The sequence below is a fragment of the Thunnus thynnus genome, chromosome 19, assembly GCF_963924715.1.
Source record: "Thunnus thynnus chromosome 19, fThuThy2.1, whole genome shotgun sequence".
Taxonomy (NCBI): domain Eukaryota; kingdom Metazoa; phylum Chordata; class Actinopteri; order Scombriformes; family Scombridae; genus Thunnus; species Thunnus thynnus.
In genome coordinates this window covers 20,113,887-20,127,207 of record NC_089535.1, presented here as the reverse complement: position 1 = coordinate 20,127,207, position 13,321 = coordinate 20,113,887, and the positions used below count along the sequence as shown (strand labels likewise).

The window sequence follows — 13,321 nt, the reverse complement described above, 5'->3', positions numbered from 1 at the left end:
GATATAACCATAACTATCCCAGAGAGGATGTCGTTTGTCCTTTGCATAGAATAATAATTTCTGTCTGACATGGTTTTTCCTCAAAAAAGTTCAATTACTTCGTTAGAAATGTTCAGAGTTTAATTGCGAGACATGCTTATAAGTTTATTCTTATTCTTTGTATGCTGAAGGTCTCCTGTTGCCACATCACACTTGTGTAAATTGCTTACCGGACATGATTGGCTTCCAACATAGCTGTGATGTCATTCCTGTTGTGGGACGCTCAAGTTTAAGGTGAGCAGGGAGACTAACTTTCTCTCTTCAGCGGTTGAATGTGAAAACAGTCTTCAAGTGTCAAACTCTGCACGTGCATCATTGTGCACAGTGAAGTGGAACAACAAGAAAAACATATTTTTGAGAGGAGGACTTTATAGTTCAGTGATACTGAAGATCAGTCTAATTAACTCTTGTCACGTGGTGCAGGTAAATAAATTTGTCTAACCCGTAGCCCTACTTTAAGCCTCATCCTTGCAGTACAATATGTGCGTTGAATCAGGTAATGTAGCCCATTCAGAGGAATCGCTATAATTATGTTTTAGTGAACCAGTAATAAACTTCTATGGGACGAAATGCGGAAACACAAAAATGAATTGTATTTTTCTAAAAGTAATTAAAGCTGCATAATTAAAACACAAAAAAAACAAAGCGTTCATTTTCAGTTTAATTCCAGTCATATGTTATACTCGTAAACCTATGACATCACTCGGTTGTTATGTTTTATAGCATAAATCGAATATAATGAATAACTATTCTTCTACTTATTTTAAGTCATGTTCAAAGATATCTATGTGCGTCCAGTCGACAGTCTATAGAGGAACATGCAGGACGATACATTTATACGAGTATGTCTTTTAAAACGAGTTCATTCGGGTTTTTTCCATGTATGAATCCAGTGACTTGACTGAACTTGCTCCTGGCTCCACCCTCCGTTAGTCAGCCAGTCTACTACGTGTTCGGACTGGTGCCTTTAACTTACAAGCATCTCGGGGGAGAGAGGAGGAAGAAAAGAAAAAGGACTTTACCCTGGCTCTTATGTGGAGAAATAAGTCAGCCACGCACCCATCGCAAGTCTGACAACTTTAATCTTCAACCGGCATCTTCTCTTGGATTAGAAAATATCATGTAAAGACAGGTTTCCTCTGCGTTTTCCGACTTGGATTAAGTTCTGCATGGAAACAAATGATATTTGAACCCGCAGAGAGGAGCGGAGAGAGAGGAGGTGTCGGGTACAAGCCTGTGTGTTTCTGTTCTTGTTCTTTTATGCATGGATCTCGGATCAGTTTGATTGTGACAAAAGTGTGGAGAAGTAGCGCTGTTTTTGTTGCTGCTGCTGCGTGAAATAAATCTCATTCAAGTTTAAGAGATTTTAAAGGTTTAATCCGGGAATAAAAGCAAGTATTTGAGGTAACATTGCAGTGAAAAGTAGACACAGAAACAGAAAAAGACACTAAATAAGATTATTATAAGTGAAGTTATGGCGTTGAAGGCCAAAGTGTTGTACGACTTCCACTCTGAGAACCCAGGGGAGATCTCCATAACAGAGAATGAGCTGGTGACTCTGTTCAGTGAGGAGGAGCTGGAGGGCTGGCTGGAGGGGGAGAACAGCAAGGGGGAGGCTGGCCTCTTCCCCGCCTCCTATGTGGAGATCATCAGGGACCACATCACCTCCAACACCAACAACGGTTTCTCTTCGCCCAAAACCAAAGTGACCCCCACCCACACCTCATACGCTCCCCCTGACCCCCAGTCTGCGAGAGGGCTCGGGGCAGGTAGTGGTGGCAGTGGTGGAGGCAGCTTCCACACCAGCCAGGGCAGTGATGACGACTGGGATGACGACTGGGATGACAGCTCCCCGGCGACCATTGCGCCCCAGGGTCTGGGCAGCTCGCCCCCCTTGTACCCGGTGACCACCTCCTTGCCGGGGCGGCGCAGCGGCGCCCAGCAGCATCAGCAGCAGGCCAAGAGCTCAGCCACGGTGGGGAGGAACCTCAACAGGTTCTCCACCTTTGTCAAGTCCGGAGGGGAGGCCTTCTTGCTTGGGGAGGCCTCTGCCTTTGTGAAGGATGGGGACAGGATCTGTGTGGTGATGGGGAAGCATGGGCCCGAGTGGCAGGAAGACCCATACCCGTTCACATGCACCATTGATGATCCCACCAAGCAGACCAAGTTCAAAGGCATGAAGAGCTACATGTCCTACGGCCTGACCCCAACGCACACCAATGTACAAGTCAACCGCAGGTAGAGGCTCTCCTTCTTCTTCTCTTGTTCTCACTCTTGGGTTTCCATTTCTTTACCATATCAGGCCCAAATATTCCTGTGATCACAATTGTTCCTATGAAATGGCCAAAACAGAGCTGACCATGGCCTTTTGCCCGCTATATCCCCAGGAATGTCCCTTTTCCTCTCTGAGATTCCCTCTGTACCTTTCGCATTGTTTCCTTGTCAGTAGGTCTGACGTTTACATTTCCCAAAACATCCCCAGAATTACTCACACCTCTTTCTTTTCTTCTTCTCTGTAGGTACAAACACTTTGACTGGCTCTACGCCCGACTCGTGGAGCGTTTCCCTGTCATCTCGGTTCCACATCTGCCCGAGAAGCAGGCCACCGGCCGCTTCGAGGAGGACTTCATCTCCAAGCGGCGGAAGGGCCTGATCTGGTGGATGAACCATATGACCAGCCACCCTGTGCTGGCACGCTGCGACGTTTTCCAGCATTTCCTAACATGTGGGGCAGATGAGAAGGCCTGGAAACAGGGCAAGAGGAAAGCAGAGAGGGATGAGCTGGTCGGGGCCAATTTCTTCCTCACTATCAGGTACAGTTGGAGGCTGCGTTAATTACTGCTTTAATACTGAATTTGACATTTTTTATTACAAGCCTATAAAGTAAGCAGACACAGAAAAGCCTTTGACTTGTTTTATGTTGTAATAAACTGTATTTTACAGATGTATGAAGCTATACAAGAAGTTTTTTTCTTTCGTCCTTCGACAATCTATAATCTAACAAGTAGTTGTTGTAGATGGTCGTGGGTTGCTGCTGATGATGTTTGTTATGCAGATGATATGACATCACATCCTGATATTTCCAGCAGTTAAACTGATCTAAAACACCAAGTTTGTCGCTAATTTTCATCAACATTAAAGAGTCATACAAGAAGAAAAGCATTGAAGAAGAAGCTTAGTGGCCTACATCAACACCAATAAGCAGGAATCAGATCAGAATGCAGTGTTGCTGTAACAGGGGTCAGGTTTTCAATAACTTGGAAAACTATGTCTTCACTTTTGTGTCACTATGTGTCTTCACTTTTACACAATCTACATCTATAACTGAAGGAAGCAAATTTGCCCCTATTCCTGGAGATTGTAAAAGGTAATCTGGGAAATGTAGGCAATCACTAGCTGAAGTAGATATGAAAGATGTGGCAAGTGGAGAGAAAGAGGGGACACTTAAAAAATAAACACTTCATAGTGTGTCAAAGAGGTCAAAATCAAGTTTGTGGTGTTGGATTACATAGTTTTATTTTCAGGTGTTCAGGTCAGTTGAGGATATTTGCCCTTTAGCAAGCCACTGTTATCAGTTTTCCTTGTTTCATTGTGATGAAATAAAGCTTTCGTCACTGGGAGTGGCTGATATCAGGGTGAGATAAGCAGATGACTGGAATAAGCTGCTCTACCAAGTTTGTGTAATAAAGACATAAAAACATAAAGAAACATAAAAAAAACATACAGGACTTTCAGCATGAAGCCACATGATCTTAATATGTAAAATACATTCTCATTTCTCCGTCAGCACGCCCGATGTCCCACTGGACCTTCAGGAAGTTGAGAGCAAAATCGAAGGCTTCAAGACCTTCACCAAGAGGATGGACGAGAACAGCGTGGTCGTGAACGCCACCATCAATGAGTTCGCACGCAAACAGATTTCAGGATTCAAGAAGGAGTACCAGAAAGTCGGACAGTCCTTCAAACTCCTGGGGCAGGCGTTCGAGCTGGACCAGCAGGCCTACTCAGCCGGTCTGAACAAGGCCATCGCCTACACTGGTGAGGCCTACGAGATGATAGGAGAGTATTTTGCTGAGCAGCCGCGCCAGGACCTGGATCCCATTTCTGATCTGCTGGACCTGTACAGAGGACACCTGGCCAATTTTCCTGACATCATCCATGTGCAGAAAGGTGAGGATATGTGTGTCTTTATGTAAATGTTTGTAAATGTAGAGGAACTTGTCTTGTATCTTAATGTGATTAATCAGAGTTTGAGCACCTACATTTCCACTTAGTTTGTAGTACAGTAAATGTCAAAGATGTCTCATCCCTGAAAAGGAAAGAAATAGTGCTGTGTCGAGGCAAGCGATAAGGGAAGTACATGGAAAATGTGACATTTTGACAAATAAAAGCATGATTTCAAGAAGTGAAACAGATGCAGGACCTCGCCTATGTCTATGTCTGGCCACAGGGAGTTCAGAGGTCAAAGGGTTGTCTTCAAGTAGAGCTGGTAGGGACTCAGCAGTCAGGAGTCTTGCTCATTGAAACTTCTGCTGGGTGGAGGGTTGCAGACATAACCCAGGGATGAGTAATAGTAGGAGGCCTCACGCTCTCTGTTCCCTTGCCACAGACTTTAATATCATGTGAAACAAGAGACTCACAGATTTGTTTATTTTAACTTGCCTTAAAAAATAATTAATGATGTATCTAACAGCCATCCAGCCTGTAGCTTCCATTAATCACATCAATGTAAAGGCGAACACTATACAAAGACCCAGATTCTGACTGTTTCCTAACCAAGCGCAACATCTGTTTTCATTTACTGACTTGAAATGTCAATGTGGGTCGAAAACTGAAACCCGTGGCCAGTCCATTGTAATGCTGGGAGCCTGTACTTGATCACTTGAGAACACACAGAAAAAAACACACACACACACATACACGCACACATGTACAAAGGACTTGCAGAGGAGTTAGCTTGTTACTTCCCTGCAGGTTGGGAGGAGGGAGTTGCTCCTGGCACGAAAAGTCCTGACGTTTGCCAATCCTAGAGGCACTGTTTCTATAGTCCGCTGAGCTCTGTTCTCTTGATACAATCACAGCTCCGAACTATGGAAACACTGCCTGAATCCCAATAGACTCTGACTGACAGGACTTCACCTACTTCCTGATTGACAAATGAACACATTGTTTTATGTCCCACATAGAGCTTAAACCTCTAACAACTTTGAACATTTCTCTCGAGTCTGTTACACTGGCACCCACTGTTTCTCTAAACTGTTAAGTAACAAGTTTAGAAATGACAAGTTCAGAAATGTTTTAAGATGTATATAAAATACTTACTTTGTTGCCAGATGTACAATAATTATCATATTTGTACAATAAATTTACCTGCTGTACAATGTACTATCAATAATACCAAAAGTCCTACAATATCTGATCATTTTGTGACCCTTAGTATTAGTACAGGGGAACCTGTATGTGCTACGTCCCACAAGTTAAGTCAATCGCTGCCTTCCAGTGCTGTGGGAAATTAAAAACTCACATCTACAGAACAGAAGAAATATTCAACAAATTGGACAGTAGCCTGGATGTCTAGAGCAACATCTAAACATCACACTGTTAAGTAGCGTCTAAAGTGCATGTTTTTTCTCTGATATGCTTCCTTTGATAAGATATTTTACATTAGTCATTAAGAAAAGTTTTTTTATTCATATTTATGACTGCGCATCTTCAAAGTGGGACTTTATGGTGCGTAAATGAACACAGCATGTGTTATAGCCAGCACAGGCAGCGCACCAGACCATGTTTTCTGAAATTACACATTTACGCCTATTTGTGCTCTTGGTTATGACTCGCGTATAATCATTTTCCCCAAAATATGATAATTTTAAGCCTCTGGTACAATACTTTAACATTTCCCATCTGGCAACGCTGCATTGAATAATAATTTGTGTCTGACATGGTTTTTCCACAAGAAAAGTTAAATCATCTTGTTAAAATCCATAAAATGGCGTCTCCTCCGTCTCCCTCATTAAAAATTCAATATATGAATATGCAAATATTTTTCATTTCTAAAGTTTTCCTGCTAAACACAAGATATCGCCTACTTCACTCAAAAGTCCATTCCCAGTGTATGTGCAATGGAGCGTTTCCAGTTTCCACATCACACTTGTGTAAGTTGTTTACTGGGCCACGATTGGCTCCAAACTTGTTGTGGTGTCAGAAGTCCTGCTCGTAGGACCGTTCCTTAAAATCAGATCAGTAAGCTCAAGAGAAACTTTCCACTTTTCAGCATATGAAGGTGAAAACAGCCTTCTAGAGTCAAACTCTGCACGCACATCATTCTACATAATGAAGCTCAAACATTCAACTGTAGGAACAAGAAGAAAAACACATTTTGAGTGGAGGGGGACTTTAAGTTTAGATCAGGCTAAATTTAGCATTTGGAATTTGGTCTCTGTAAAGTATGACCTCATGGGAAATTTGTGTTGATGAGGACCCAAACAAGAAGGGGTTTCTTGCTCTCAACTAAATGAAAATGTACAAAAGCTGTACCCTTACCTTAAAGTGGCAGTTTAGACATTTAGTATTGCAATTCCTTTATGTTGTCGGACATGTAAGAGGCAGTTTAAAAATCAGAATCAGAACCTGGGGCTGAGAGTGCCTGACATTTAGTCTCTAGTAACAATTTAAAGTCTTAACTCCAATTCGAGATAAGCCTGATGACATTATCCAGGTTAGTTTTTCATACTTTGCAAGACTCCTTTAAGAGCCACAGTAGACCTCCAACAGTTTTCTTGACAAGTAAACGGATCTGCATGTGTATAATTAAGTAAATTAACTGACTGTAACCTTAGCTTAAACAAGACAGACTCAAAGTCTTAAAACAATTGTCGGTCTTAAAACAATAGTCAGGTCTCCACATGAACATTTAAAGAGGTTTTGCTTGCTGTAATTAGTCCTGCTAATTATGACCATTAAAAGATGCCTTGTAAAGGTGCTTACAATATCACTGATGTGGGGCAAAATCCACAGTCTTCATTTTCTGCAAAAATAGATTTAAAAGTTTATTTGAAGCTAATATGAACTTACTAAAAAGCTTCTTTAGTATGAATTCCCTTTTTGTGTTTCCCTCTTGAGCCTCGGTGGAAGGATAGTAACAAAAAGAGAGAATTTGGCACTAGAAAACTTTAACTTCCAAGATATCCATTTGATTTGACTAATTTGGATGGCTGAAGCTTCATATTAGCTTAGAATAAACTTTGAAATACATTTTTGCACAAAACAAGGATTTTGAATTTTGTCCCCAATCACCTACATTGAAAGTGCATTATAGGGGATCTCTTAATGGTCACTATGAATAGAAGGAATAATTATGGCAAGAAAAACATGTGTCAATGTTATGTGTTATGTGTTGTTATGTGACTTTTGTTTTAAGACAGAATTAAAAAATGGTGAACCTATCCTTTAACCACCAAGCCTTTAGATTTAACAGATATTATTGTAATTTGGTAGTGAAAGCAGAAGTTTTAAGTGATGTCATTTTTTCATAGAATGCTTCATAATTTCTACTTTCACAGAAAATCACATAAAGCACTGCCGTCATACTTGGTTACCAGCACGATTATCATTTCAGGAAAGCAAGTGAGCAATGCTTTGTGAAACAAACATTGCTGACTGTTTTTACAGTAGGTTGATTTGTGGTAGAAAGGGTGTTAATTGTAGTCTGTCAGTCTTCTAACTTTTCATTTAATTTTAATGAAATCAGTTAAAAAGTAGTTTGTGAGATCTTCTAGCAATTAGACTAGCAATTGTATGAAATACACATTAGTCTAAACTGAGATATATGAAAGCCCAGACTATGTCTGCATAATCCTTTGCTGCCGTCATAGGAAACTTCTTGTTTTTTGCGAGTGTCTGCTGAGTAACACCAATGAATCCGTCCCCACAATGCAAAGTCTGCACTACTGTCATAGACTTGAAATAACTACCTTTAAGAAATGGCCGGTTTAGTCACAGTTTCCATGACATCTGATTTAGTGAAGGGCCCTCATTGAGAGAAATGTTTGCGTTGGTGCAAAGATACAAACTTTTTCTCTAACCAAATAAACCATTTGATGACGCTCTTTTGATGTAACACCCCAGAGAAAACCAGACTGCAGAGGTTTCACATTTTCAAAGACATCAGTCTTCATTTCTCTCTCAGCAGATCTACATTACATTCCACAAATATCTGTCTGTCTCATGTACTGCTGAACATTTCTCCAGTAACAACCAAATTACGGAAACATGGCAACATTGCAACGCATATTAGCTGGAAAAACTGCTGCTGGGCAATTAAGGCAGACAGCTTTGTTGACCAAAATGTCCCTGTACAGTATTGTCCGACTTTGCTGGTTCAGTCTGTGAGGTCCAAAGGCTACATCTGATTTGAATGAGCATAGATTCCTGGGCCTCTTGTCCTGTGTTGCCCTGGGACTGCAGGAATGCAAAATGGAGCGGTCTCAGGATTAGTTTCCCCTCCTCCTCTTTTCTTCTCCCTCTTTTCCTCCTTCCTTCCCGGTGATACAGCGAGTTGAAGAGAAAAGGGAAGAAGAAGAAGAAGAAGAAGAAGAAGGGAGGGGTGTGTGTGTGTGTGTGTGTGAGGGGGGGTGCAGATAGTTACAGAGCTCAACAAGTTTCCCACCAGCCAACAGTACAAGAGTTCAGATTACAGCCCCATAATCGGCTTGGCTGAGAGCAAAGTCCAAGTTCATTTCAGTTTGTAACAGTGTACTGGTGCAGGTATGGTGTGTGTTTTAAGTGTGTGCATGTGTAGATAGACAACACTTTGCTTCTCCTTGTTAAAAATTAGGTCAAAAAAGTCAGGAAGGAAAGCAGTGTCAGACTACCAGCTAGCTCATCATTTCCTCCTCTTGCTACCATCTTAGCACTTTTTTCAAGTTCCTCTTGATCTGTTTTTCAAGGGTCATGTCTATCCAAACTGTTCTACTTCCCCCCCTGAAAATTTAGTCACACTTATGTGAAAATTTGTGATTCACGGCTGGGTGTCGGGTGCCTTCTAGAAAACCTGGAAAAAGTATGCAGCAACCAGCACATTCCTGCAGTATGAAAAAAATGTCATGATCAGACTCGAGGTCAGCTCAGAGAATTTGGGTGAAAGACAAAAGCTGGTTCTTTTTTTTTTTAACTGTACTAGCAATTTTTTAAAGGTAGAAAAACACAAAAATCCTCTGACTTTTTGCCCCGCTTTGATTTCCTTTTGACTGTTGAGAGCAGAAGTCCTGATGTCACTTCTAGGCTAGACACTGTTCCCCTAGCTTCAGCTCTCTTATTGAGGGTTTCTTTCAATAGTCTTTCTGAAAAAGTGGAACTTGTGGTTCATTATTCTAAGATATATGAAGGAACAACTCCAGCACATGTTAAAATTTGCACCCTTATGATTTTAATAAGGTTAAAGAATGATTCATTTAGCATTTAAAAAGCTGTAGCCTTCGGCCCAGCAGCGTGCTTATAATATATTGTACAGTAGGCCTTTTTCTATTTTCCATTAAATTTAGATGCTATTAATGTTAATAGTAACACATGTTTTTTCTATGACAAGTCAAAATGGCTGCTGTGAAAAGGCCTATTCTTTCTCCCATGTCCTCTTCTGATGTCATCTTTCCAATTTTCCAACTACAGCTGTAATCTCTGCTGTCTAAAAAGAATATATATGCTCGTTTCCATTCTTGTAGCTTAATTGTCTGTTTATTAATTGAGCTACAGCAATGAGATGGTTAGCTTAGCTTAGCATAAAGACTTGAAGCAGGGCAAACAAGCTAACCTGGCTCTGACCAAAGACAAAAAATATCTTTCTACCAGCACCCTTAAGGCTCACTAATTAGCTAACTAATTTTATCAGTAAAAGCTAAGCTAAGCTAACATATCCTGGCTTTAGCTTCATATTTACTGTACCGACATGAGAGTGGTATCAGTCTTCTCATCTAACTCTGGACAAGAAAGTGAAGGAGCATATTGAAGGCTATTTAAAGGCTGCTAAAACACAAATAATGTATAAACAATATTGTATATATAATCCTTATAATCCTTGTCTTGACAAATGTGTTACTGTTTAGCACCACACATTATCTTTAGCAAGGTTATGATGTGGTTGTTTTCCTAGTTACATGTCAATGTGATTTTGAATTAAATCTCGGAACGTAGAAGTTCCAGTTTTACTTTGGCTCTCTATACTGTGTACCCGCTACCTTCTCTCAGTCTTCTCTATGTCTTTCCCTCCCTCCCTCTCCCCTCCATTTTTCTCCAGGTGCACTGACCAAGGTGAAAGACTGTCCGAAGCAGGAAGGTGAGCTACACGTCCGCTGCAACATAATCTCATGCGCCACACTGGCAGAGATCCAGCACTTCCACCGCACACGCGTACGAGACTTCCGCTCGCAGATGCAACACCACCTCCGTCAGCAGATCGGTTTCTTCCAGAAGATCACCGCCAAGCTGGAGGATGCACTCCAGAGATACGACAATGACCAGTAGGAAGGGAGGGAGAGAAGAGAGAAGTCGAGACTACAAAGGCTTTGAGGAAATGGGGAGAAGCCTGAAGAGGGGAGAGGACAGGATGATTGATGGGTTCATCCTCCAGTAATGGAGAACATTGTATCATCCTTAAGAGAGAAAACCATGAGACTTGTGATGTGATGGATCCTGGGGCCGCTACAAGTGTTAGATGAAATATTCCAGTCTGTAAAACAAAAAAATATATAGGCCACTGGACTGTGGAATGACAACTTCTGGGATTGTGTGGACAGCTCTGATGAATGTAGCAGTAACATGGATTTCCTGACACTCCAGGCACATCTTGTAAGTCAGCGGGACTGCGACAGATATTAAAAACAGCTGCACTCAATATGACAGGGCTGCCTCTCGATTCCTGTTTTCAGGATCATGTGACATCTCCATGCCTCCACTGCCTCACCACTTCAATCGGGAACACATTTATCCTGACAGAAATGTAGAGATTAAACTACCCAAATCACCTAAACTGGATGTTTTCATGATTGAAAGACTGGACTAAATGAATTTAATGATTTTTGTTATCTCAGTTTGTGTTTGCTTTTACTTGAATGACCTGCTCAGTATTGTTTTGATGGGATGTAACAGTATTCAAGTGATTGTGAATTTCAGGCAAAGTGGGTGTAATCTACTCCGTGTGATATTCATTACAGTTTGAAATTTGACCTATTTCTGATGTTTAACATCTCTTAAACAACTCAGATGCTGTCACATCTTTAAACCCGTTATTGTTTTGGATTTTAGTTTGTGTCGCCTGACTTAACGCAAAAGTGGATTCAGCTCAGAGTGATTTTATGTTTTGACCGAGTGGCTGCTTATTTTAAGAAGCAGCTCCACAGTTCTGTTTTCTTTGGGATGTTTTATGGAAACCTGAGGTTGACATTTGTCTCTCTGCTTTCCCTCAGTCCGGCAAGGTCAGAGGTCAGGCTCCAGGGTACAGACACTTTGATATAGTGGATGTTTTCTGGCATGAAGGTTTTGAACCCACATCTTCCAGTGTAAAGCCATTGAGATGTATGACTTTTTATATGATGATAAGATATTTCAAATTCTTCTGAGGGCATAGTTTGTTTGTTTTTTTTGTTAAAAAAAGCAGACAATCCTGGGGAAAACTGGCATAGTCTATGCGCTGCTTTCTGCCCATTCATCTCCGTGAAATCAGGTCAGATCAGTGGTGTATATTGCTGTCAACCACAGTGTTTGCTTTTTTATACTACCACTTGGAGGGGCGCCAAAGTTGGAAACGTTCAAATTCTACACATAGTGGCTGAAAGGATGGTTGCCCTACTTTTTATGCCAACCTGCTACTCCAAAACATTCCTGTTAAACCAACCAGTAACCAGAATAAGATCACAGACGTTGTTGCGAGTTTGATTTCAGTATTTTGTTGCTATTGAAGGATCCACCACCAGGTGGGTTATAAAAACATTTTCAATAAAAGTTGACATTCTTGAGAAACTTTCAACATACAACATTCTGTACTGATTAATGAGCCTGACTCAGAGCAGTCACTGCATTCAATTAGAGGGGGGTTGCTGGATGAATACCCAGAGGAGGGTTTGGATCTGGTAAATATAGCCAATACGCTCCCAAAAAAAGGAGAATAATAGATCATAACTGAGATAGTCAATTGAATGCGTTACAGTGGTTTACAGTATTTTGTGCTGTCAGTTTTACCTTCAGAAACTGTTTCTGGTGAATGTTGTAATTTTAGGTGTGACTTCACATTCCTTTACTGGGATTTTACTCAGTGTGGTTTATAGTGGAGCAAACCAACAGTGTAGTTGTTGTTCTCAACACTGTTCACTTGGATGAGACCGTTTTTTAACACTTTTAATATAACACAGCTGGACAGCATTTCAGTGCCTAAATGAAAGTAGAATGTATTTCAATGATGTATCTCTACAAAGGCTTTTATTGTCAGCTGTTTTCCCTAAATATAACTTATAACTTCACTTGATCTGTTTTGTGTCTTTTGATGAATATTAACATTTTGTTTATATTCAGAATATTGAAATATTTTGCTTTTGAGTTGTCACTTGTTAACTCCAGCACCATTTACTTAAATCAGGGAAAGCCCATATCCTCAATATGAAACACACTAATCTGCTGCTTCGGATTTGATGATATATAACAAAATATATAACACCACCACCAACTACTGACATTTCACTTTTGCTAACAGTAGCACTCTGCATAGTACGCATGAAAAGAAATATACAAATACAGTGCAGTATTAAAATGATTGTTTTTACCTTGAACCATGAAAAAAATGTTGGTAATGAAATGTCAAATGTTCATGTTGTAGTAACATTCTGATGTTTTTAAGAGCAGCAAATGTATGTGAAAGCTGATAAGATCACTTGTTTCATATCAGTCTGCAACACAGAGCAGCATAACATACACTTATCTATATCATAATGTCAGATTGTCTCACTCTTTTCAATTAAGTTAAGTTAGTATAAAAAAAGCTGTATTCAGTGTGTTTCTAGTGCAAAGTTTTTCTGACGAAAAGCCTGTTATTGCTTGTTTTTTGCAGCAGTCCAGTCCCTGATATCTGACACCACAGTTCACAGACTGCAGGTCAGGTTTCTGCAGCCGCAGGCCCTTCATTATTTAGACCTGCCTCTTTCCCCTCTCCTCTTCGTTTTCATTTTCTTCTTTAATGTGTTTGAATAACCATTTTAGTTAATTATTACTGATTATTCTGAATCTGCTTATCCCTTTC

The 13,321-nt window shown here is 40.6% G+C and overlaps 1 protein-coding gene across 2 annotated transcripts; it reads left to right on the top strand.

Moving 5' to 3' along the window:
• Positions 1 to 167: 167 nt before the first annotated feature.
• Positions 168 to 12,548, top strand: LOC137170351 (sorting nexin-18-like). 2 transcript variants are annotated; one of them, XM_067573653.1, is made up of 5 exons: positions 168 to 273; positions 933 to 2,277; positions 2,559 to 2,852; positions 3,827 to 4,209; positions 10,331 to 12,548. In XM_067573653.1, exons 2-5 carry the CDS (start codon positions 1,514 to 1,516, stop codon positions 10,555 to 10,557), a joined length of 1,668 nt encoding a protein of 555 aa, XP_067429754.1. In that variant the 5' UTR covers positions 168 to 273; positions 933 to 1,513; the 3' UTR covers positions 10,558 to 12,548. The 2 variants fall into 2 exon arrangements, with proteins under 2 accessions (XP_067429754.1, XP_067429753.1); XM_067573652.1 differs by lacking the exon at positions 168 to 273 and adding an exon at positions 381 to 462.
• Positions 12,549 to 13,321: the final 773 nt, after the last annotated feature.